This window comes from Hyla sarda, chromosome 6, assembly GCF_029499605.1.
Source record: "Hyla sarda isolate aHylSar1 chromosome 6, aHylSar1.hap1, whole genome shotgun sequence".
NCBI lineage: Eukaryota > Metazoa > Chordata > Amphibia > Anura > Hylidae > Hyla > Hyla sarda.
The window spans coordinates 112,066,920-112,093,667 of record NC_079194.1 but is presented as its reverse complement, the minus strand read 5'-3'; the positions used below and the strand labels follow the sequence as shown (position 1 = coordinate 112,093,667).

General features: G+C 42.6%; 1 protein-coding gene across 3 annotated transcripts in view; it reads right to left on the bottom strand.

The window, feature by feature from the left end:
• The window catches only part of CPNE9 (copine family member 9), a 367,100-nt gene that overhangs the window by 147,010 nt on the left and 193,342 nt on the right, over positions 1-26,748 (bottom strand). For all 3 annotated transcript variants that reach the window (XM_056524690.1, XM_056524691.1, XM_056524692.1), the window contains one exon: positions 9,506-9,582. In XM_056524690.1, coding sequence (XP_056380665.1) covers positions 9,506-9,582 — 77 coding nt within the window. The remainder of the gene's footprint in view (positions 1-9,505; positions 9,583-26,748) is intronic.

The window sequence follows — 26,748 nt, the reverse complement described above, 5'->3', positions numbered from 1 at the left end:
AGGTATTATGTGGGAGGACCCGAGAAGCAAGTGTTTCACTTACCTGCAGTGCCGCCACTTCAGAAATTAAGTATTACACCATGTCCATTGAAAAATGGAAATTTGCTGTCCATGGCAGTGTGTGATGCCTTTGTGGAAGATGGAAGTTGTAGTTTAGTGCCAGCTGGGAGTCATAGTACTCTAGATAGTGTCTATACTATCATGGTTGCTTGAGGACTATAGCTTGACCCTAAACATCTTTTTGGTGGTCTCAGCAACCTTTGTCATTGGGCGTCTGCACATGAAGGTTATTACTTGACCATGGGGCACTCTATGCTAATAGTGTTTGGATGGAGGTATGCCTGTGAAGTTGAACCTGACATAAGTGTAAACTTGAAACAGAAACAATAACTTGATCATATACTTATCACCTGTCATTTGAGCACATTAACAAAGCTCTGGCTTCAGTGTATGAGAGGAGGTTGCAATCCAATTGGTAGCTTTTAGTAAGGCAATTTTAGTAAATCTCTTGAGAAGGCAAAAGCAATTTGACGGTTGCTTTACAGAGATAGTTCAGAAGTAGATTTACCCTACTGAGAGGGTTCATCACAGGTTTACTCCCTGCGGTGAATACTTAGAAGATTATTGTTACTGATGGTCAGTTGCACTACAATATCCTACAGAAGGGTGTTGGGCAGTAAGGTTCATGGTGTAAAAGTCATGTAGCACTAGCTTCGTCTACACGCTCACTAAGAGTCCAGTGGATACAGAAGATCCCTTGTTCAGTCCCATCTTTGTAGAGTTGGCAAAAAATATGAAGATTTTAGCTGGCAATAAATTCCTCTGCTACTTCCCATGGCAAGTTTAACAGGGCCAAATTAGCATATTGATCCCTTGGAATCAGGGTTACCCATGGTTTTATTGCCATCTACTTGAAAAATCAGTCAGGCAGATATATGTTGCCAAGATGCCCAATTGTCTTAATCTGCTTAATAACAGTAGATCAAGCAGCAATTTTTTATTTATGTGGGGGTCAAGTGGCATAGAATGATTGCTCAGTAGGAATATAAGCATTCTCTTAGATCTCAGATACAGCCAAGATCATACATTGCTAGAAATATACGACTACAACATACTATCTTCAAATGTAAATCTGTATCTATGACAACCAATGACCCTCTCTAACTTCCACACCTGCAATTAATTCTTTAGATATATCACTTGCATATACAATAGAACAACATAAAGAGATTATTTTCACTGATTACAAATACAAAGCACCAGTGAACATGTCTGCAATAATGTACGAGAATAACATTGGTATGAAGGACAGGTAGGGGACAGGTAGAATAAATATATATTCAAACTATTTAATGGAATATTCTAGTATGTCTCCATTGTTATTGGTCTTAAAGTGTAGCTATCACTTGAAAGAAACTTGCCATAGTGACATGTCAAAAGTTTGTATCAATGAGGTCCAGGTGCAGAGACCCCTACGTTCGGTAGGGGTCTCTGCACTTGGACCTCATGAAGGGAGGTCTTCATCTCTGTTCATCAAAGCTTAAAGGAGAACTTTGTCAAAAATTAACTTATCCCCTATTCACAGGATAGGGGATATGTAGCTGATCGTGGAGAGTCCATCCGCTAGGATCCCCCACGATCTCTGGGACGGGACTCGGCGCTCAGTGAGGAGTGCGTGTTGCAGATGGTACATGTTCAATTCCATTCTATGGGATCACTGTACTTGAGTACAACAGCTTACCATAGATGTCCACTAAAACTATGCAGTAGGTGAGTAGGATATAAGTTGAAGGTTAATGGACATAATGGGGAGTTCGGGAGCTCTGATCATTGCCCTGTTATCTACAACTTTTTCTTACATCTAATAGTTATGTCATTAGTCCAATAGCAATCCCATATAATGAACCAATTTTTACATAAATATGTTAGATTAAAAATTTTACATCATCAAAATACCAAAAAAATAAAAATAAATAAATAAAACCCTGCATTTATTAACATATGAAAATAAATAATTACTTTTGCACAGTCATGTCTTCCGTGGATACAGAACAAATGTGGATTTTTTTTATAATTAGATTCATTCCAATTTAAATAGCGAAACTTACAGCAAATCAGATTCACCTCCAGCTGGAGAAAATCACTTAGTAGCTGAAATGAACATTGCCGATGAAACAGGCATGAAACACTTAGAAGTCTATTCTTTAATTATTCATTAATTGGAATCAGCCAGTTACCTAAGGGAGAATTAGACCTGTCATTGGCTTTGAGACAAGGCTGAGGACGGTGCTACTCATACAGGCGAGGTGTCAGCTGCAACAACATGACTGGTCCTCGGCGACATTTGTCCACACAATAGGTCTCCAGCTCTGCTCGATGGGAATGACTGAACGTCTCTCCGCCATCTGTGCTCATGTTTTGGAAATGTACATAGCATATTTAATTGCAAAAATTGTCACCACAAAATCAAACTGGGTCAACTCTGACAGTACATTCAGTGAAACATATGGATTTGCATACACATTTTTATGTTCACATTACAACGGAGGAGAACCTTTGCAAAAACCAAAACTAGACACCATGTTGGTTCATGCTACCTCAATTCTTCAATGTATTGTTGAAGACTATTACCCCAACTCTGTGTTCTCTAGCTTGCAACCAATATGAATGACTGACCAGGACTGGGCATGGTTGGTAAAGGAAACCATGAGGAAGGCAGATGATGAATTATACTGTGCCTAATGTTCCCCCATAGTTACTTATTGTCAGAAGAGAAAGTGGATCAAAGCAGCTATGACAACTAATGGAAACCAAAGACAGGTGCACTTACCCAATGAATAACAGGGTTGATAGTAAACAACTCAAACAGCAGGAAACCTGTTGGTCAATAAACTTTTTGGAAAAGGATATTTTAGTTTGGTTTCACAGAAAATTAATCCTTACAGTAAGCACATGCATATCTACAACTGTGAAACCTCAGGACATTCTCCTGAAGTGAGCTATACTCTGCAGGGACTTACAGATACTATAGGTACTACAACCCTCATTTGCCCCACTTGCCCCTATATGTCAACCAACCCATAAATTACATCCTTAGGGTGCAATTATCAAGGCAGTCTGCCAGAGATGACTAGATTTTCTGGGTTAAGCTGTGACTAGAACAGGTTATAAATGACCTTTACCTAAGAAGCTCATCATAATTCTTATTGACTTCTAAAGGATGTGGCCTAGTTTGGTTCTCAGTGATGCAGCAATTTTTTTTTTTTTTTATCTTTCCATTTTGAAAGCCATAACTTATCTTAACTTATATTACATTTTTCCGGATAAGTTGTACTCTTCGATGACCATTTTAAGGTACATATAATTTTAAAGGGGTATTCCAGGAAAAAAACTTTTTTTTTTTATATATCAACTGGCTCCAGAAAGTTAAACAGATTTGTAAATTACTTCTATTAAAAAATCTTAATCCTTTCAATAATTATCAGCAGCTGAAGTTGAGTTGTTGTTTTCTGTCTGGCAACAGTGGTCTCTGCTGACATCTCTGCTTGTCTCGGGAACTGCACAGAGTAGAAGATGTTTGTTATGGGGATTTGCTTCTAAACTGGGTGGTTCCCGAGACAGGTGTCATCAGAGAGCACTTAGACAGAAAAGAATAACTCAACTTCAACAGCTCATAAGTACTGAAAGGATTAAGATTTTTTTAATAGAAGTAATATACAAATCTGATTAACTTTCTGGAGCCAGTTGATATATAAAAAAAAAAGTTTAAACTTTTAAACTTTTAATTTCATCAACTGTCTCTGGGAAAAAAATGAAAGCATAAATCATGTGTTAGCATTTGTCTGTAGGTCTGTACAATTTGGGCAATACCAGGGCCGGACTGAGATGAAAACCAGCCCTGAAATTATTGCACACCAGCCCCACAGCACTGTGCCAGCAAACGGCCACCGAGCGCAGGCGTATCACTTTACGTGGCAATATGTGTACAGTGACCCCCCGACCTACGATGGCCCCGACATATGATGAAATCGACATGCGATGGCCTCTCAGAGGCCATCGCATGTCGAAGTCAGCATCGACATAGGATGCTTTTTATGTCGGGGCCATCGCATTAAGTGCTATCCGGCAGCGCCAAATGCTTAAGTCGCTGCCGGATAGCAGCTTAATGTTCCCCATGTGGTGCGGTAAGTATTACTTACCCCTCCACGATGCTCCGGGGTGCCCTCCGGGTCCAACGCTGGTCTTCCGGTGTCTTCTCGGTCCTCTCCAATGACGTCAATACACTGCTGCGCACGTCATCCAATAGGAATGGTATACGCAGCGGTGTAATGATGTCGCTACGCAGGCCCAGTAAGGCCTTGCGGAAGAAAGCAGAGGACCGGAGAAGACAGCAGAGGACCGGAGAAGACAGCAGAGGACCGGAGAAGACAGCGGAGAGCCCAGCGGAGGCCCGGGGACACCATCTCGAGGGGCGGGGACAGGTGAGTACAGCTTCCTATACTTTACATTGCACGAATCCCTCAACATACGATGGATTCGACAACGATGGCTCGTTTGGAACGAATTATCATCGTATGTTGAGGGACCACTGTATATATATTATATATACCGTGTTTCCCCGAAAATAAGACATATCCATAAAATAAGCCATACCAGGAGTTCTATGTATTTGCTCAATATAAGCCATACCCCCGAAAATAAGCCATAGTGGTAGGCATGGCTTATTGAAGGTAATGAAGATGGCCAGCCCTTCTCATCTGCCCCATCTTGATAGGTAACGTAGGGATGTCCAGATACAGTGCAGCGGCGGCTGGTCTTGTGTTCCAGCTGATCAGTGTGGGGACGCGACTTCTGTGCGGCGGCGGGTCCCGTGTCCCAGCTGATCAGCGTGGGGACGCGACTTTTGTGCGGCATCGGCTCCCAAGTCCCTGCGGTTGCCTAGCACTGGGAGGAAGTAAAAGCCACTTCCTCCCAGTGCTGTATGGTGCATCCGCATGGGAAGGAGAGCAGGCCAGGGGAGTATGTTCATGAAATGGAGGAGAAATTCAGTTAATTTCTCTCCATTTCATGTTTAAACAGTGAACATAAAATAAGGTGGGGAATGGGTATTTAATGAGGAATAAAAATGAGGGGAATGGGCATATGAAGGAAGATAATGGGCATATAACAGTATTTTCCAACCAGTGTGCCTTTAGCTGTTGCAAAAAAAAAAAAAAAGACATCCCCTGATAATAAGCCATAGTGTGCCTTCTTGAGGAAAAATAAATATAAGACAGTGTCTTATTTTCGGGGAAACACGGTATGCATCCCAGAAGGAATACACCACTACTTCGCCAAATGTTTCAATAAAATGTTGTCAGTGTCCAAGACCTGATCACAGTCCACCACAAATTCAAAAAGAAAAATGGCACAACACTCCCTTATAGTGAAAAATAGCAGCAATGTTTAAAAAAGGTTCTATGTGAAAATCCTGTATTCTGAGACCAATATTACCGATGATTCCGGTATACAAGGAGGTATATTAACACCATACATATTACCATCATACTGTTACTGACCAAATCTTGTATACTGAGAGTAACATCACCAATAATACCAGTATACAAGGAGGAATATTATTTCCATACATATTACTGTCATACTGTTACTGACCAAATCCTGTATGCTGAGACCAATTTTACCAATAATACCAGTATACAAGGAGGAATAGTATCCCCATACATATTACCATCATACTGTTACTGACTGAATCCTGTGTACTAAGATCGAAATGATCAATAATACCAGTATTTAAGGTACAAATAATACCGCCACACCATGATCACTATCACCACAGAATGACTAATATCCCCACACTGCTACTGAAAAAAATCCCCTATGCAAAGGCCAAGATTAACCCCATATAGTAACATATACAGGTAGATACCAACACTACAAAGGCACTGCAGACTATATAAGTGCTTACAGTTACAACCAGTGAATCACAGGTGACATCTTCTTTGAGTCGTTCAATTTTACTTTTCTTCTCCACCTGTTCTGGGCATCATGAAGACTTCTCCTGGCCAAGACTTGTTACTGCAGAGTCTGCCAGACAAACATTTTAAGCTCCTCGCTTCAGCACCATCCACACTACCATACAAACTTGTCATCAATATTGTCTTACATAGTAATAGTGTCCCCATTTAACAGTTAGGCCTCCTCTTTGCCCCCATACAGTAGTTAGACCCCCTTCTGTGCCACCATATAGCAGTTAAAGGTAAATAGATTTCTCCCATCTTTATATTAGGTGAGTAGGCTTCTCGCCACCATAATTGCTATTCTCTCCCCTTCGCCCTAATATTAGGTAGGTAGGTATGTAGGCTGCTCCCCCTCCTCTCCCTCCAGAAAAACTAAATATAAACTAAGTAGACCCCCCTTTATTTTAGATAGGTAATCAGGATTCCCCTCCATCTCCCCTCCCCCCTCTTAGCTAGATACATTTTTAGCCTTATTATATTAGGTAGGAAGGAAGGCTTCTTCCCACGCCCATCTCCATTCGACATTAGCTTGGGTAATCTCTCCCCACCCTCCTTTTTATGTTAGGTAGGTAGACAAGGTTCCCCTCATATAGATATATAGATATTCCCCCCTTTAGGCAGGCACATAGGTAGGGCAAGCTTCAACCCCCCTCCCCTTCCACTCTCCATAGATATATAGATATTCCGCCCTTTAGGCAGGTAGGTAGGCAGGGCAGGCTTCACCCCCCCCTTCCTTTTCACCTTCCATAGATCTATAAATATTCCCCCCTTCAGGCAGATAGGTAGGCGGGGCAGGCTTCATACCCCCCCCCCCCTCCACTTTCCACCATCCATAGATATTCCCCTCTTCAGGCAGGTAGGTAGGCAGGGCAGGCTTCACCCCCCTCCCCTTTCCACCCTCCATAGATATATAGATATTCCCCCCTTCAGGCAGGTAGGTAGTCAGGGCAGGCTTCACACCCCCAGACCTTCCACTCTTCCAGCCTACATAGATAAATAGATTCCCCCTAATCCAATTTGCTGCACAATTAAAAACAAACAAATAAAAAACAAAACAACTTACCTTCCACCGTAGAGCCGTTCCATCCAACGCATGAACATCCGTGTCATCGCTTAGGTGGCGTGATGACGTCATATGGCGCCACCTGTGCCCTGATGCGGACATCCTGCGTGGCCTCCCGTCGGTAAGTGTAGTGAGTGGCCGAACTGAGAGCTTATAGCTCTCAGCTTCGAGACTCTGCGGCCACTGCATACAAGGTCCTGATACTAGAGTCAGGACCTTGTATGCTAGTGTAAAGCAGCGGTCGTCCCGCGCTGCTGCATTGGGCGGGTCAGGTGGCCTAACGGGAATTTTCCTGGTATCAAGGTAGGCCAGTCCGGCCCAGGGCAAACTCCTTATGATGCCACGGCCGCTTTTGACTGCAGCATCTGAGTTTAAGGTCACAAGATATATTTTTTCTCTAAAAAAAATGTTGTATATTATGGGGTAGAAAACTGAGCAAAAAAAGAAAACTGAGCATTCTTACCTCCCTGTGTGAACTACTACACACATTTCCATAAATAAAAATGGCCTATGTATTAGACACAGTTTTACACTTATTCCACAGTATGAATGTGAAAATGGTCCCTGTCAGGTACTATTATGGCCCAGAACAGAAAAGGTTTAAATGAGCACTCTCATTAACCCCTTAAGGACATAGCCCATTTTGACCTTAAGGACACAGCCATTTTTTGCACATCTGACCACCTTACCTTTAAGCATTAATAACTCTGGGATGCATAATACTGATTCATAATACCATACAGAATCTGTAAACAGATACAATGCTTATTGAAATTTTTTTTTGACCCTGGGTCTCCTTTAAGAATCCCCCATACAAGACGAAATATGAGCTGTATAACACTCTCTGTCCAGCGTTGCTGTAGTCATCATTGTAGTAAGAGGAAAAATACAATTACAGTACTGACATTATGTTACACAATGTATCCTGTGCTTCTAACGGCGACAACAAGTTCACCTGATGATTGTGTTTGGTGGCCATAGTAACAGATGGAACAAAGAATGATTCAATTGCTATGTCCTGAACACCTCTTATGATTACATCCATTTCCCCTTTTTAAAATTTGGTGTTTCTAGTCAATCATAGAATTAGGCCCAAATAAAAAAAATTACTGTAATTACAGGTTAAATCCCATACTGGTATGAATTAAGGATTTTCTTCATCTGGGACAAAGATTCAGTTTACTGCCCTAGCTCTATATCTAAATACCCTGGGTAAGGCATAAAAGTTTGTTAGCACCCCAGTCTGGATGCCCAGAGCATGTACTCCACCAATATTATGTCTCTGTTATATAGCCACTAAGCATTTTGCCTATATCTACACATATAAAAAGCATATCATATACTTATCAACATTTAAGCCCAAAATAGCAGTACATTCTAAAGGAGAAGTATCATGCCAAAAAATGTATCCCCTCTCCCCGGGAATGGAGCGTGTTGACCCCCACACAAAGCGGCAGGCGTGATAAAGCCGAACGGCTCTCCCATAGGGATACATGGAGGGGGGGCATGTCGGCTGCCGCTTCGTGTGGGGGGTCGACATGCCCCGTTCCTTGGGAGAGCCAGGGTCCCCTGCAGGAGACTGCTGGGACCCCCTGCCACGATCTGAAATGTATCCCCTATCCTTTGAATATAGGGGATATGTTTTTCTACATGATACATCTCCTTTAAAGGGGTACTCTGGTGGAAACCCATTTTTTTTTCCAAATCAACTGGTGGCAGAAAGTCAAACAAATTTGTAAATGACTTTTATTAAACAATTTTAATTCTTGCAGTACTTATCAGCTACTGTATGCTCCAAAGGAAGTTATGTAGTTCTTTCCAGTCTGACCACAGTGCTCTCTGCTGACACCTCTGTCCATGTCAGGAACTGTCCGGAGCAGGAGAGGTTTGCTATGGGGATTTGCTGCCACTCTGGACAGTTCCTGACATGGACAGAGGTGTCAGCAGAGAGCACTGTGGTCAGACAGAAAAGAACAACTCAACTTCCTCTGTAATATACACCAGCTAAGAAGTACTGGAAGTTTTAAGATTTTTTAATAGAAGTAATTTACAAATCTGTTTATCTTTCTGGAGCCAGTTGATATGAAAAAAAAAAAAAAAAAAAAAAGGAAAGAAAGTTTTCTACTGGAGTACCCTTTTAAAGCCCCACCACCATTTCACTAAAAATATAACAATATAAAGACACAAAAAAATTATTTTTGTACACAACATTTCCATGAACACAGCCTCCAATGATGTCTCGTGATAATTGCACTGATGGCAAATTTACTAATCAATATGTAACCTCACTTTTTACACAAGTCCTGTGAATAAAAAGTTGGGGCAATACTGATCACAAGAATACAAGTATAGTACCAGCCTTTTAACCCTCTGCACAGTATTAAAGTACAACAAATTTACACATTTTTGCTCTGTGGCTACTCACGTCAGAGGCTTCTCCAGTTTGCTCCTTTGTGACCCAATGACTTCTCCAAGTGTACAAAAGGCCTGACCCAGAAAGTCCTGAAGGACAAGCACAGAAGATACAGTGTAAACCATCATATTATGCATAAAGTTAGCAGAATCTTTATAGCTTTAGGCTAATATGACTTAGTGAATTGGTAAACCCAAAGTTACTTGAAGGTATAGGGATCATGAATTTCCATTGTTGGAACGTGTGCTGATTTTTTGAAAAATTGCAACCAATTTGTGGGCCAGCGTTTACAGTATAAATCCAGAATGTATGGGAACTACTCGAATAAAGAGCCAACAATGAGGTATGTGATCATGTGTGTCCACGAGAGAGGCAGCTGCTCTTTGCTGCACTTACTGTATCTGCTCTGGTTAAAGGGTTTTCCCTTCAGATTACATAGAGTTAAATTGATCCACTCGGTGAAAAAAAAATATGTTTCTAACGGACATTTGTTCAACTTTTAGCTTTGCAATGTTACAAAGTTAAATACCTACTTGTACCTCCATGTGTCTAGTTTGCTTAGCAATACAATTGTCGTAGGTAACGTCCACCAACAGCAGTGAAGTTTGGTGGTTACACATGTGCAGTCATTTTTCAAAACCCAGGCTCATAGGGAGAATACTGAATACTATATTATGTCATTTTAAATCAAGGAGAATTATGGGTTTTAAGTCACTTTTGGCAGAAAAATGTAAGCTGACCGCTTATATATGTTGATCAACAGATAGTTACTGAGCCATGACTTCTGTTATGAACAAGAGCCATAATTGTGATATAAACATAGTTTTACTTTATGCCAATAAACACTTGTGCATGACTTGCCATTGGTAGTGCACTGATCTTCCCTTTTGAATGTTGTAGGGATGGGGATCACACCCAAATATTGGACTGGCAAGTACTTAGGAATCTCAATATAGCATACATATGAAGTTTTTTTTAAGGCGGCATGCATATGGTAATGCCTGCATGGCAGCACATGGATCTTAGTCTCTACAGTTATATTCCATTGATCTATTGGTAGTGGGTAACTCTAATGTGCCTTTGGTATTTTGACCTGAAAGCAATCCTTTTCAGGAAGAATAATTCCAAAATATGGCATCCAGTGGAAGATCCATATGTAATCCACAGACTTGTATGGTTTCTACGTAATAGCGCCAAACATCCTGAAGCTTGGACAGAGCCAAAATAGAGCCATGTACATTTTGTAAAAGTTTATAAATGTATATCACTTAGACATTAAAGGGAATATATCACCTTCATTTATTGATAGAACTAGATACTGAAAGATTTTTATTCTCTATGTCCATGATGCCTGATAGCAACAGTGCAGGGATATGCTTTACATCAGCCACAAAGACAGTAGGAAATTGGTGTATGGCAATTACTTACTGGCATCTATGGGAGAATGTACTGAACATGCTCTGTTACCTGTGCAGAAACCACTATTTGGGGGGGAATTGAAGCTTAACCATTCTCTGTGTTGCATGCCTCAGCTACCAGTCTGCTCTGTTAAGAACAGTTCAGAGATAGGCAGCCACATAGACCTTAAGAAACTGGTGTTTGGTGATAGCTCACTGTCTTCTATGGGAAAGTATTGTGGGCATGTTCTGTGACCTGTTTAAGGGCCATTGTGCAAGAGAGGAGGTAAACCTTCATCATTAGCTATGATTGATTGTGGATACTGTGGTATTTGTCTCCATCTTCATAACAGAGGTGTTACCTACTGTAATCCTGCCTGAAATAATAATGAAATAACCGCTGAGGAGTGATCTCTGCAGAACAGGAGGTGTTACGTCTTTTAAGAGGCTAAGCCGACACTGTGAAAACTCAGAAGTAATTCTGAAATATAGATAGTGACAGGGAAAATGAGAAAAACATCACCAATTTTTTTTTTTAAATATGTTTAACTACTTTGAAATAATAGGTCACTTTGTGACAGTACATTCCCTAAGACAACCAGCTGTCATCCATTTTGAAGGCTGTGTTTTGCATGTAAATGAGGAGAGGAAAGTTCCCTTATTTAAATAGCCAAGCAGTCAGCTGAGAACAATTAGTTTTAACATGAATATTCTCTGCCAGTGCAGACAGGCCAGAAATAGAAATCCTAAAATTACAGCTAATGCAAATAAATTTGCGCAGGCTGTGATGTTTCAAAGATCCTGATTTACTCTGAATCACTGAGCGGCTTCAGCACTTCCTAGCATGAAAACATTTTGTTTCCCGAATCAGGAGGCTGCAGATAAGAACGGCTGGAGGGCCGGGTGGTGGGCGTTTACCCCGCTGATTTTGATGAATAGTCCTGATTTTTTATTTTCAAATAAGGATTAAATACCCCTGAGGAAGCAACTTGTTAACAGAATGAATTAGTGTAAAAGTAGGCGGGCTTATGCAAATATTGAATTTTGTTTCTTCTCTGCCAAATTAAGAGTTGTTAGTTGTAGAAAGAAAAATATACTTTTATTTGGAGAGTGGGAGGAAAGTTCCCTCAAGAACACATTCGTTCTAATACACAGTAATTCTCCTGGAAATTGATGTAGATGGAATTGGATATATGGTTTGACAAAAAAAAAAGTATAAGCTCTGTTTGAAGAGCCTGTTGACTTTTGTTAGAAGGATCAGCTGTAACTTGGGAAGGAACCCAGTGAGTAGTGTATTTTATTTCCCTGCAGTGTCACCACAGGGAAAATAAAGTACGGTAATACTGTTTGGGCTTCAGTGGATTGTAAATTTTTTAAAGCCGAGGAACGTGCTCTCAAATCACCCAAAGTGCAAGAAAAAGTGCAAACGTGTTACACTAAAAAAACGTGTAAATGTAATAGAAGATGTGTGGGTCCCCTAGAATGAGAGATGCTGTTTGTAGCCACTCTCCAAATAACATGGGCAGTGGACTGCTCCCCCTTTTAGTACTGATGTACTCTCTTATACTGCCTCTCCAAATGGAATTTTAAAGGAATCCAATAAACTTCTGTTTTTAAGGTGCTGGCTCTTTAAGCTGTTTGAGATTTGTAAATTATTTCTATTTAAAAATCTTAATCCTTCCAGAACACCATTTTACTTCTTCATTTTAAGAGCAAATTTTGCCCAGTTGCCATGGATGCGTTTTTAGTGCGTTTGTTTTAGTGGAGCAATTCCCAATCAAGCGTACTGTTTGGGGCACAGTGGACACACAGTTATTATGTGTTTGTTTGTTTTGGCCCACAACTTTTGTGCAAAGCCTACTTTTTTTGTGAAAACCTACACCACCTAACAGGACACGTACAAATGTGTCAGATGCCTGAGCACAAAGCTTAAATGGGCACTCTCATTAAAACTAATTTTTGCTATTGCACTCCTGGTAAATAAAAAATCTTTCTAATGTACTTTGTTTTCTATGTTTAATTTAAAAAGCTGCCATTAGGCGTCTCCCTACTTGTCCAGAGCACATTTCCCCCCATCTCTTGCACAGACTTTGGACTCCTGCTGGCCTAGCAGAAGTCCAAAATCAGGAAATGCAGTCTGGAGTGCTGAGAAAGGGGGGCCTTAGCCAATCATAGCTCATCTCACACACTGAACTGCTCTGTGCTGTGTGTAGCAGAGTGAGGGAGGAAGTTCTCCCCATGTATGGCTTCAGATTATGTCGCGCTTGCTGGGGAATGCCCCTTCCCAGTCTGTGAATCTTATTGAGACTGAGCAGAAAATACAAGGCAATATCAAGGTAGAAAACTAAAAAATAATAATAAATAAAAGCAGAGGGTGGTTTATCATGATGGGGGCAGTGGTGAACTAGGAGGATTATAAAATTTAACAAGATCATGAGAGGTACTCTTTAAACCTATTCCAGCAGCTCACCTGTATCTATAATTGTGCAAAATATATCAAGTCCCGTGCGACATTTTGGTAAATGTCGAGCAACTGTGCAAAAAATATACCAAGCAAACCTGTGTAACTTCTATACTACCTCTTAAGACCAATAGATAATGAACAGAGCAGAGATCAAGGATGTACGCTGCAACTCCATTCAACTAAGGATCTCCATTCTCGTGATCAGTGGGATCAGTGAGATCGGACCCCCCACTGATAAGCTAGTTAGCCCCTATCCTATGGACAAGTGATAACTTTTAATCTTGGGATAACCTTTTTGAAGGGAATACGTTATCCTAAAACAAGTTTTATAGTAAACATATTTTTTTCATTGTTTTTGGTGATTTTCTTCTATTTTGAATTTTAATATCTATATTAAAAAATAATCTTGAAATCTTGCAGTTTTCATTCTGGCCGCTTAACCTAATAATAAGATGACACTCCCTGTTCTATCCAGATCACTTTTCAGCAGATGACATCAATAGATAGATAAGGTGGGGTTATGCGACCAACAGTGGGTGAGGGTCAGAGCCTTCTCTATCAAGTCACAAAGCATGCCCAGAAAACTCCCCAATAGAAGTGAATAGCCCCCCCCCCCCCCCCGCCCCCCCAGGCTATTGTTGCCTACGTCCATGGAACTTGCTGTAAAGTGCTGGTAAAAACAGCCCAGGCAAGATGGCTGCCACATAATAATGTAATTAAAATGACATTTTTCTGAAAAGAAGAATAAAAAAATGAGAAATAAGAAAAAAAATGTTTATGCATCTGACTCTAATACGTGAAAATCTAGAGGATTAATTTACTCTGAATATGCCAGTCTAATACATACAGCAATAAGGTGTCAGTCTGTGCACCATGAACTGCCATATACAAATAATCGTGGGAGGCTTGCCGCTGGGGACCCCCGCAATCTCTGTGCAACACCCGGCATTCTGTGCCGGGGTGCTGCTCCAATCTCGGAAACCTCTGAGTTTCTGGGATTGGAGACTTGATGTCACGCCCCCTCCCATAGACATGAATTGAAGGGGTGTAGCATGACATTACGTCTCCAGTCCCGGAAACTCAGAGGTTTCCGAGATTGGAGCAGCAGCTTGGCAGCAGCGGGCCGCCCCACGATCAGACATATTTTCTTTTGGCAATTATAAGGAGTGTGCCCTCTAAAGCGGTGAGAACAATGTAAAAATGAAGGAAGTTGCACATTTTTGCACAAAACAGGTATACATTATTTAGTGAACTCCCCTTTGAATGCTTCATAGAAATGACTGTGTACTTTTCTACATTTTCACGTCTCCCACTCCTATTATACTCCAATATAGAAGGGTTAATTATTTAGCGTAAAATTTTTTGATGAAGTTGCATTGTAGTGGTGTAGTTTTATGGTTTCAGTAGGTTTAAATGAGGAGTGGGTTTGTTACAGTGTGTCACCACAGTAACAAGGTGATTACATGACGAGGAGGTTTGTTACAGTGTGTCACCACAGTAGTAAGGGCCCGAGTATTAAAGGGTGGAGCCAATGGACAAAGTCAAGGGGCGGAAAAATTTGCTTTCGCTAGGGTGGCAAAAATCCTTGCACCAGTCCTGCTTAGGGTATAATTGCTAAAACTAGCAAGTTTTGGAAAAATGCAGGCAGCAGAATTTCAGAAGTATCTACTGCATACAGCCAACCACAATACGACCGCATAGTGGGGAAAACTTATCACTGAAGTTGTTTTGTATGTTATTTCTCAAGTCATTAGCATTGCAGGTTTTTTAGCGGAAGTGCGCATATTTTATCATATAGTCTCCCAATGCATGAGAAATAATGCGCAAGTCCGACAAAACGTACAAAATTACTTCACAACATGCAAATTTCAATTTATTTTTACGCTTTGCAGTGTAAAATTGTGACTTTTTGATTATTCACAAATGATAAATTACTGACTAGCAAAAGAATAGTAATGTGTATTCTTTCTGCAGATTCCACTCGTAAATGTATCTGCACAGAATCGGCCATGTGAACATGGCCTTAGAGCAATGATCTCAAACCTTAAGGCCATGTTCACATGTCAGAATTTCCGTGCTGGATTCCAATGCAGAGAGTCTGCTGCAGCAGAGTCCCGTTGAATTAAGCGGGATTCTGCTGCACTGTGCACACAACGTTGTGTTGATGTTTCCGGAAATTCCATTTTCCGAGTCTGCACAAAGAATGAACCTGTCCATTCCTATTTGTGGAGTCCATACAGAATGCATTGCTGTCTATAAGACGGTGCATTCCTTTGTGGTCCCAGTTTGCGGAATGTCTGCACCGAGATTCTCCGTGCAGACATTCCGTCTTGTGAACATAGCCTAACTCATCTGCTGTTGCACTTCTACTACCCCCAACATGTCCTGACCGCCTGGCATTTTCCATATTTTCTCCTACTAGTATTGTGGTATGGTGGAGTGTGAGGTGCAGGGCAGATGTTGCTACCCTAGGGTCAGCTGTGTTCGTGATGCCAGGGCGTGGTCTAGCCTTAACCACCCGAAGGTATACCGCTGGATCCTGGGCTAGGCATGGGGGCAATGAAGAAACTGAAGCCAAGTTACAGACTTTATTTAGGGTAGACAGTTGGAACAGTCTATGCAGTACAGCTAGGGCCCAAGGAGGTGACCAGTGACACAGAGGCCTCGCAGGCTTGCTGGGACTTGTAGTTGGATGGGAGAATTTAGTGCAGGCCATGCTGGGTAGACAGATGACTTGATTTGACTGACTTGTGACTGACAGGATGGTGACTTTAGCTTACTTCCACTTGACCTGTGGCTGCAGGTCTTAACTTGAGGCCTCCACTACTCTGGACACACACACTAGGCACGACTTGACTGGACCTCAGCAGTAAGCAAGAGAGAGAAGCTAGTTCCACCCAGGGATTATATGGGGGAGACTAGCAGGGAGCCCATAGGTCACCTTTGGGATCAGCTGGTCACTGGTACCTCATGGATAACTATCACATGGTACATTTTATTAAAGGCATAACACATCTTTTAATATACAACATACATACAAATGGAGAAACAACTACAGGTGACCCTGGGACACTAAGGGCAGGAAAGGTATGGGGCAACACCATCCCGTACTGGGCCAGCACAAACTCCCCCTCTTAATTGCAGTCGCCCTTGACACCCAGTCCTGTAGGGCGAAGGACCAAAGTGACCACTGGGGCCAATGACAGTTCCTGAGGCATTTTTACCACAATCTCCTTTTCAGGTCTGATGACAAACAGAAATGAGTCCATGTGGCATGGTGAATGTCCATACATGCTCTTGTACATATGCGAGGACTTTTGACCTTATAAAGACATTCTGGACACCCTCTAACAACAATATGCATAACAATTCTTAAAAGGTTTTCGCATTGGGCTGCGGGAGGCTATTTACCCAATGCATTGACTATTGGGGTCCCTTGGTTTTACATACTTCCCCCAGAACTCTGTACATAGTAATCTAGACATAAGTATTACTTTGACATTATATTATCTCTGTCACTGTACGTGTTTTGTATAGCTATCAGGAATACCTTCTGGCCAGTAAAGTATCCTGCACACTTGCACATGAGAAAACATTAGACATTTTTACTATAGACATGGGTAGACTGGGTGTTCAAATCATGTTACAGTCCTAACTGATATATTTACATGTACGTAGACTACTTTTACCATATAACTAGACTATGTGTGGTACATAACTTTTACATGTTTTAGGGTGAATTAATCTTTGTACCCATATAGATTACCATGAATAAAAACACTGCACACTTTAGCCATTCCTGTGCAAACATATTATGCACGTTTTATTACAGCACACCAACATAAGTATCTATTTGTGCAAAAATCATGGGCAAAACTATATTACTCTGATGATATATACAGATTTTCATTGTACCGCTCTACAGTTCTGGTACATTTTGGAGTTCTCAGTAAAGGGTCACAACTGAAAGCCAGGCAGGAACACTTACACATGTGGTGACAAGTAAACTTCTTGACAAGTTCGTCAGGCACAAAACCTAAAACAACAACGATTCCTGAACACAGTTAGTCTACGACTCAATAGTAGTAATCTTCAAATACTGTGGCCTGGCAACTTTCCATCCCAACCTCAACGGTCACCTTGCTTTCTAGGCTGGGACATTTACCTAGGACCACGAGACTGTGCCCCCTCCAGGACATGTGGGACAAACTGGATTCAGTGATGGTCGGGCTCACAGTGACCACCACTTGTACAGCATCAGCTTGTGCCACTGGGTGATCATGTGTAGGTGCCTGTTGGGCCCGCCAAACCTCCTCCTCAGCAGGAGTAGGCAGAGGCACTTTGGTTGGTGCCCCTTGGTTAGGCCAAACCTCCTCGACTACAGGAGTAGGCCTGGGCACATCTGTAGAAGACCCTCAATGCAGATATCTAGGGTCCATAACCGGTGACTCAGGATACCATTCTTCTTGGACGACTTTCCCCTTGATGCTTGGCGGCAGGAGACCAAATGGATCGGAGTCCCAATTTTCAGAGGGGAAACAGGCGAAGGGGATTTGCGTAGGATTCTTGGGCCTTGTGATGGCTGCTGCCCATTCCCCTCGCAGGCTCTGTACAGGGGTGTATTCTACAATCTCTCTGCTCTCTAGGGAGTGTAGAGGTGGAGGGAGGTAGTCTCTCTTCACCACTCTCCTGTTGATTAGAATAGTACCTCTGTGGTGGCAGTCCATTAGTGTGCCATACCCCTTAACTCTGTCGTTCTAGGGGTGGCTCTCCCTCTCGGGTTTGCTCTAGCCTTCTTATGTACAAGGCTTCAAGGCTCTTAGTGTCCTGCTGCTGGACTTGACAGACTTCATACAGCTAGATTTGAGGACCATACTCTTTTCTCCTCTGCGCCCTTAATTCTTCCATGATGGCAGCCACTTCAGCCTCCCATTTAGCCTTCTCGGCCTGGGCAGTTGGGACAGAAGGATGTGACTTCCCTGGTAGGGGTGGGAGATGATCCCTCATGAACTGGATAAGTGCCAGCTCGTCGCCAAATAACCACTTGGGTAGTGGGGGTGACTGGGGAAATGCTGTGGGCTGCTGGATCTGGGGCACTGGCTCTGGACTGGGGGTAGATGGAGGGGTAGAAAACGTGGCCTCAGCCGGATAACTCACTTCCGACTCCTCTGTGTAGATTTCCGCCCAGGATCCCCAGTTCTTGTGGTGGGGTGACAGCCTCACCGGCGACGGCTCTCGTGAAGACTTTGGTGTAGTTGCAGGCCAGTCTCCATCGTCTTCGGGCAGCAGAACTTGATAGCAGGCATCCCCAGCCCCGATGGAGATCTTTTGGAGACGGTCCACTAACTCCTGGAACATGTGCGCTAAAGCCGCGGCGACTCTCCGGGCCTCCGACACCATCTTGGGACTCTCTGCATGGGTAGTCTGCTGCGCATCCGCCATCTTCTTAGTCTCACCATGAACTTCTGCAAGACTGAAGAGGTCTGGCTTCGCTCCGCTTCTTATACCGGTCTCAAGCAAAATAGCCGCAGGCCAAAACTTCGTCATCAGCAGGGTCCGGGACCGGAAGTGACTCAGTGGTGCGTCCTCTTCTTCCGCCCCCCCTGGCAACAAGGGGGGGACCTTTCAATTTCCACTTGGGACTAGGAACTACGACTTGGATTCCACGCCCAGGGGCGGGATGCTGGCCATGGTGGGATTCTTTCACGCACTTTTCACGACTTCAGGGTTTTCCTCAATAACAGATGACAGTCTTTTCTTCACCTCCCCCTCTATTTCACAAGCGCCTCGGGTAAAACACATTCCACTGACAAAGCCCCGTACACTTTCCTGCTCAAACTTTATTTGCATCGGCATGCGATTTTTGCAGACAATATTGGACACAGTTCAGACTGAGGGAGGACTTGTGGCATAAGGCATACACCTGTATCCTGTTCATGATTCCAAAAGTTGTGGTATGTTGGGGTGTGAGGTGCAGGGCAGATGTTGTTACCCTAGGGGCAGATGGTATTAACCCCTTGTGTTCGTGACGGCAGGGTGAGGTTTATCTTTAACCACCCAAAGGTATCCGGCTGGATCCGGGGTTAGGCATGGGGGCAATGAAGACACCGACGCCAAGTTATGGACAACGGTAGCTTTACTGAGGGTAGACAGTTGGAACAGTCTATGCAGTACAGCCAGGGCCCAAGGAGGTGACCAGTGATGCAGGCCTCGCAGGCTTGCTGGGACTTGTAGTTGGATGGGAGAATTTAGAATTTAGTGCAGGCCATGCTGGGTAGACAGATGACTTGACTTGACTGACAGGACTGTAACTTTAGCTTACTTGCACTTGGCTTGTGGCTGCAGGACTTGACTTGAGGCCTCCCCTACTCTGGACACACACACTAGGCACGACTTGAGTAGACCTCAGCAGGAAGGCAGAAAGAAGCTAGCTCCACCCAGGGCTTATATGGGAGAGACTAGCAGGGAGCCCATAGGTCGCCTTTGGGTCAGCTGGTCACTAGTACCTCCTGTGTAACAATTACATGGTGCATTTTATTAGAGGAATAACACATTGTTTAATATACAACATATATACAAATGGGGAAACAACTACAGGGGGCCCTGGGACACTAAGGGACACTGCCTGACAGGGCAGGAAATGTACTGGTCTACCACATTATTTTAATTCAATAAAGCAGCCATTGATAGCCCCTTGTAATCTCTACAGAGTTCACCTGCTGCTTATTGATTCATTGCATCTTATTAAAGGGGATGGTAAGCAATATTCATTTCAGTTAGCATAACCTCCAGCTAATCTTTCTTTATTACAGCTGTAGCAGGATCTAGACTTGCTACATTCTCTGTGCAGATCTATATATAGCCAGCAATCATTACGGAATAGCCCTCTCTCCCCACAACTTGTATTGTGTCTTCAGTTCTCTATGCCAAACGCACCAACCCACTTTTCACCCAGCAGAAAACAAAAAATGTCCTTGAAAGCCTTGAAGGTGTCTCCAGAGTACTTGCATATATTGCAGCATCAATTGTTACTTGCTTGAGCAACCACAAAAGGACAATGTAATAATAACAATATGAATATATGCACTGCATTATAAGCCAGTCTGCATTATTTCTATGTAGTATGTGGCATTTAAATTATATTGATATTAGAAGATAGAGGTGAATTCTTTATAAATTCTTAGTAAAAAAACAAAAAATAAAGGTCAATGACTAGTACATATCTGATAAATCTGTAATCACATCATTATGACATTGATAGATACATAGATAGATAGATTCATATGAGATATATAGATAATAGATAGCTAGATTGATAATAGATAGACAGACATTAGACATATAGACTGAGAGACCAACCCTGATATGTGAGAGTACGAGCAACAGTACTTATGGATTACCCATGGTATGTGGAAGCCAGACACTTTTTGGGGTACTCTGTCAGCTCTGTTTGCTGCTAAGAGATGCATAAACCATTGGATAGCTGTTAGGCTATAAAATAAATAGCAACCTTTATTGGAGCAAATGGTGGTTGCCAAACTTATAAAATCACCTTTTTATTTCTCAGTCAAGTGTCAAGGAGGCCAGGCTGAGCTGTTTAAGTGCCAGGCCCTGGCATGACTCCTTCCTCAACCCCCACCTTGACAGTACATGATGTACAGGGTTCTTTACATGAAACAAAGAGAGGATGGAAGGTAAACAGGCACCTGTGGTACTTGAGCAGCTCAGCCCTGCCTACTTGACACTTGGCTGAGAAATAACAAGGTAAACTTATACAACCACCCAGGGCCATCTTTAACATGGGGCAAAAGGGGCAGCTGCCCTGGGTGCTGTCATTCCTGGGGGCCCAAAGCCCACATAGACGTCACAACGCCCAGAGAAACGCGGCAGGTAGTAATAATAGCAAAGCCCCTCACATCCTGATCATACTTAGTGGAGAAATGCTGCTTGCGCTCCACTGACCAGTGGCGGATCCCTCCCCCCACCGCTATATATGTTGCACTGCTCTAGGGCCCGGGCAATCACTGCCAGCACTTTTTTATACCTTCGCTCATGTGTGGCCCCGCAGGGCTGAGGAGGCCAAGGGCTACTGGGAGCCCCTGCTGACATGACCCTGGTGCAGAAGCAACTCAGCCTCAGCCAACCTGATCTCCAGCAATTACTGTATCTCCTGGGGGTAAGGAGAGGGTTTGGGTTGGCGATATGTATTGTATATGTGTGTGTATGATTTTGTATGAGGTGTGTATATGTATTATGTGTGTATGATAGATTTATGTGTATGTATGATGTGTGTATGTGTGTTAGATGTGTATGAATGATGTGTGTATGTATTATAGATATGTGTATTAGTGTTGAGCGGCATAGGCCATATTCGAATTCGCCAATATTCGCGAATATATGGACGAATATTCGTCATATATTCGCGAATATTCGCATATTCGTTATATTTTCGTTTTATTTTCGCGTATGCGAAAATACGCGCATGCGAAAATTAGCATATGTGGAAATTCGCATATGCGAAAATTAGCATATGCTATTTTTCGCATATGCGAATTTACGCACGCCAGTCTCACACAGTAGTATTACAGCCTTCTTTACACCACACAAGCTGGAAGCAGAGAGGGGTGATCACTGTGATGTGTACTGTGAAGAAAAAAAAAAAAAAAAAAAAAACGAATATTCGTAATTACGAATATATAGCGCTATATTCGCGAAATTCGCGAATTCGCGAATATGCGATATTCGCGAATAATATTCGAATTGCGAATATTCGCGAGCAACACTAATGTGTATGTATCATAGATATGTGTGTATGAATGAATTGTGTATATGATAGATGTGTTTATATGAATCATGTGTGTATTATAGATGTGCATATGTATGATAGATGTGCATGTGTATGATAGATGTGCGTGTGTATGAAAGCCTACTTTAACACATCCCTACTTTTGACCTGGACCGCAGTGTGTCCCCAAAATGTAAAAACTGGAGACGCCACTGGACAGTGTGTAGTAATGGTGCTCCTGAGCGATCATGTCTCTCTGCCTCGGAGGAGTACTGCTTTCAGCGGCAGTGCCGTGCTCCTCTAAGGCAGACAGGCATGATCGCTGATGTCCTCTGCCTAATGACATCCCAACCAGTGTGTCACCCCAGTGGAATGCTAAATACATGTAGAGGGGGCTTGTTACAGTGTGTCATCCCAGTAGAAAGGAGATTACATGGGGAGGAGGTTTGTTACAGTGTGTCACCCCAGTAGTATGCTAATTACATGAGGAGGGGGCTTGTTACAGTGTTTCACCCCAGAAGTAAGCTAATTACACATGGAGGGGGCTTTTTACAGTGTATCACCCCAGTAGAAATGTGGGTGTGAAAGGGCGGAGTCAAGGGGCGGCAAAATTAGCTTTTGCCTAGGCTGGCAAAAATCCTTGCACCAGCCCTGGCCGGCCCCGCCCCTGCACTGCGGCTCACTGTTCTAAAGTGGCGCCGTGGCCTTTAAAATAGTGAGCCTGCGGCCGGTGTAGTGCCATATTTTGTGTTTTGCCGTGGGGATGTGTTACATGACTCAGCACTTTCCAGTGCTGGATTAAGACAGCTCCATTGGCTGACACGTGCACACCCACCTCCTACCATTGGTTCTTGGGGGGCGGGGTGCACGTGCCACGTGACCACAAATATGCTGTCTCAAACACCGTTTCCTTCAGTGTGAGTTCGGTTACCACAGCAAGAGGATGTCTCCTGCTGTGTTAGCCAAAGCGCTGCAGCTGCAATGTTATTTGCGCTGCGGCTGGAATGCAATTGATTCCCCGCTATAGGGACCGTGCACCTGCAGGGGGATCTCAGCGCTGTGGCTGACATTACATTCATTCCCCGCTATGGGGACCGTGCGCCCGCGGGTGTCATAAACTGAGCAGAAAGAAGAAACCACGGACGGCCAGGTGAGTTTGCCAATAGAGTTTGTATTTTAAGCGATACCAGTATGATCTATTTCTCTAGTGACCACTGCAGGGCCAATTGAATTACTATTGGAGATTGCTCTCCTTTAACAGTTGCACCTATATTAAGATCATCTGGTCATCAGTTTTAATCCATTTTTTGTTGGGATATTTTATAAATAAGAGTAAAAGTTACGTTTTAAGGGAAGCCTTATTAGGGGTTTCATACCCAGGGCTTAGGCCCAGGGGTTTAGTTCTATTTGGTCAATTGGCCCCTTATTGCCCTAGGGTAGTTTGTTTGTGTGTGTCTGTAAGTGTATCTGTCTGTAGTGTGTGTCTGTAAGTGTATGTCTGTTTGTGTGTTTCTGTAGTGTGTGTTTGTCTGTAAGTATATGTCTGTAGTGTGTGTCTGTAAGTGTATGTTTGTAGTGTGTGTCTGTAGTGTGTGTCTGTAGTGTGTGTCTGTAAGTGTATGTCTGTAGTGTGTGTCTGTAGTGTGTGTCTGTAGTGTGTGTCTGTAAGTGTATGTCTGTAGTATGTGTCTGTAGTGTGTGTCTGTAAGTGTATGTCTGTAGTGTCTGTCTGTAAGTGTATGTCTGTAGTGTCTGTCTGTAAGTGTATGTCTGTAGTGTGTGTCTGTAAGTGTATGTCTGTAGTGTGTGTCTGTAAGTGTATCTGTCTGTAGTGTGTGTCTGCAGTGTGTGTCTGTAAGTGTATGTCTGTAGTGTGTGTCTGTAAGTGTATCTGTCTGTAGTGTGTGAATGTAGTGTGTGTCTGTAAGTGTATGTCTGTAGTGTTCTGTAGTGTGTGTCCGTGTCTGTAAGTGTATATCTGTAGTGTGTCTCTGTAAGTGTGTGTCTGTAGTATGTGTCTGTAACTGTATGTCTGTAGTGTCTGTCTGTAAGTATATGTCTGTAGTGTGTGTCTGTAAGTGTATCTGTCTGTAGTGTATATGTCTGTAGTATGTGTCTGTAAGTGTATGTCTGTAGGGTGTGTCTGTAGTGTGTGTCTGTAAGTGTATGTCTGTAATGTCTTTCTGTAAGTATATGTCTGTAGTGTGTGTCTGTAGTGTGTGTCTGTAGTGTGTGTCTGTAAGTGTATGCCTGTAAGTGTATCTGTCTGTAGTGTGTGTCTGTAGTGTGTGTCTGTAAGTGTATGTCTGTAAGTGTATTGGTCTGTAGTGTGTGTATTTCTGTAGTGTGTCTCTGTAAGTGTATGCCTGTAGTGTGTGTCTGTAAGTGTATGTCTGTAGTGTGTGTCTGTAAGTGTATGTCTGTAGTGTGTGTCTGTAAGTGTATGTCTGTAAGTGTATCTGTCTGTAGTGTGTGTCTGTGTCTGTAAGTGTATATCTGTAGTGTGTCCCTGTAAGTGTATGTCTGTAGTGTGTGTCTGTAAGTGTATGTTTGTAGTGTGTGTGTCTGTAAGTGTATGTCTGTAGTATGTGTCTGTAAATGTGTGTCTGTAAGTGTATGTCTGTAGTGTGTGTGTCTGTAAGTGTATGTCTGTAGTATGTGTCTGTAAGTGTATCTGTCTGTAGTGTGTGTCTGTAAGTGTATGTCTGTAAGTGTATCTGTCTGTAGTGTGTGTCTGTAAGTGTATTTCTGTAGTGTGTGTGTCTGTAAGTGTATGTCTGTAGTGTGTGTCTGTAAGTGTATGTCTGTAGTGTGTGTCTGTAAGTGTATGTCTGTTGTGTGTGTCTGTAAGTGTATCTGTCTGTAGTGTATGTCTGTAGTGTCTGTCTGTAAGTGTATCTGTCTGTAGTGTGTGTCTGTAAGTGTATGTCTGTAGTGTGTGTCTGTAAGTGTATGTCTGTTAGTGTCTCTGTAAGTGTATCTGTCTGTAGTGTGTGTCTGTAAGTGTATATCTGTAGTGTGTCTCTGTAAGTGTATGTCTGTAGTGTGTGTCTGTAAGTATATGTCTGTAGTGTGTGTCTGTAAGTGTATGTCTGTAGTGTGTGTCTGTAAGTGTATGTCTGTAGTGTGTGTCTGTAAGTGTATGTCTGTAGTGTGTGTCTGTAAGTGTATGTCTGTAGTGTGTGTCTGTAAGTGTATGTCTGTAGTGTGTGTCTGTAAGTGTATATGTCTGTAGTGTGTGTCTGTAAGTGTATGTCTGTAGTGTGTGTCTGTAAGTGTATGTCTGTAGTGTGTGTCTGTAAGTGTATGTCTGTAGTGTGTGTCTGTAAGTGTATGTCTGTAGTGTGTGTCTGTAAGTGTATGTCTGTAGTGTGTGTCTGTAAGTGTATGTCTGTAGTGTGTGTCTGTAAGTGTATATCTGTAGTGTGTCTCTGTAAGTGTATGTCTGTAGTGTGTGTCTGTAAGTGTATGTCTGTAGTGTGTGTCTGTAAGTGTATATGTCTGTAGTGTGTGTCTGTAAGTGTATGTCTGTAGTGTGTCTGTAAGTGTATGTCTGTAGTGTGTGTCTGTAAGTGTATGTCTGTAGTGTGTGTCTGTAAGTGTATGTCTGTAGTGTGTCTCTGTAAGTGTATGTCTGTAGTGTGTGTCTGTAAGTGTATGTCTGTAGTGTGTGTCTGTAAGTGTGTGTCTGTAGTGTGTGTCTGTAAGTGTATGTCTGTAGTGTGTCTCTGTAAGTGTATGTCTGTAGTGTGTGTCTGTAAGTGTATGTCTGTAGTGTGTGTCTGTAAGTGTATCTGTCTGTAGTGTGTGTCTGTAAGTGTATGTCTGTAGTGTCTCTCTGTAAGTGTATGTCAGTAGTGTGTGTCTGTAAGTGTATATCTGTAGTGTGTCTCTGTAAGTGTATATGTCTGTAGTGTGTGTCTGTAAGTGTATGTCTGTAGTGTGTGTCTGTAAGTGTATGTCTGTAGTGTGTGTCTGTAAGTGTATATGTCTGTAGTGTGTGTCTGTAAGTGTATGTCTGTAGTGTGTGTCTGTAAGTGTATGTCTATAGTGTGTGTCTGTAAGTGTATGTCTGTAGTGTGTGTCTGTAAGTGTATGTCTGTAGTGTGTGTCTGTAAGTGTATGTCTGTAGTGTGTGTCTGTAAGTGTATGTCTGTAGTGTGTGTCTGTAAGTGTATATCTGTAGTGTGTCTCTGTAAGTGTATGTCTGTAGTGTGTGTCTGTAAGTGTATGTCTGTAGTGTGTGTCTGTAAGTGTATATGTCTGTAGTGTGTGTCTGTAAGTGTATGTCTGTAGTGTGTCTGTAAGTGTATGTCTGTAGTGTGTGTCTGTAAGTGTATGTCTGTAGTGTGTGTCTGTAAGTGTATGTCTGTAGTGTGTCTCTGTAAGTGTATGTCTGTAGTGTGTGTCTGTAAGTGTATGTCTGTAGTGTGTGTCTGTAAGTGTGTGTCTGTAGTGTGTGTCTGTAAGTGTATGTCTGTAGTGTGTCTCTGTAAGTGTATGTCTGTAGTGTGTGTCTGTAAGTGTATGTCTGTAGTGTGTGTCTGTAAGTGTGTGTCTGTAGTGTGTGTCTGTAAGTGTATGTCTGTAGTGTGTCTCTGTAAGTGTA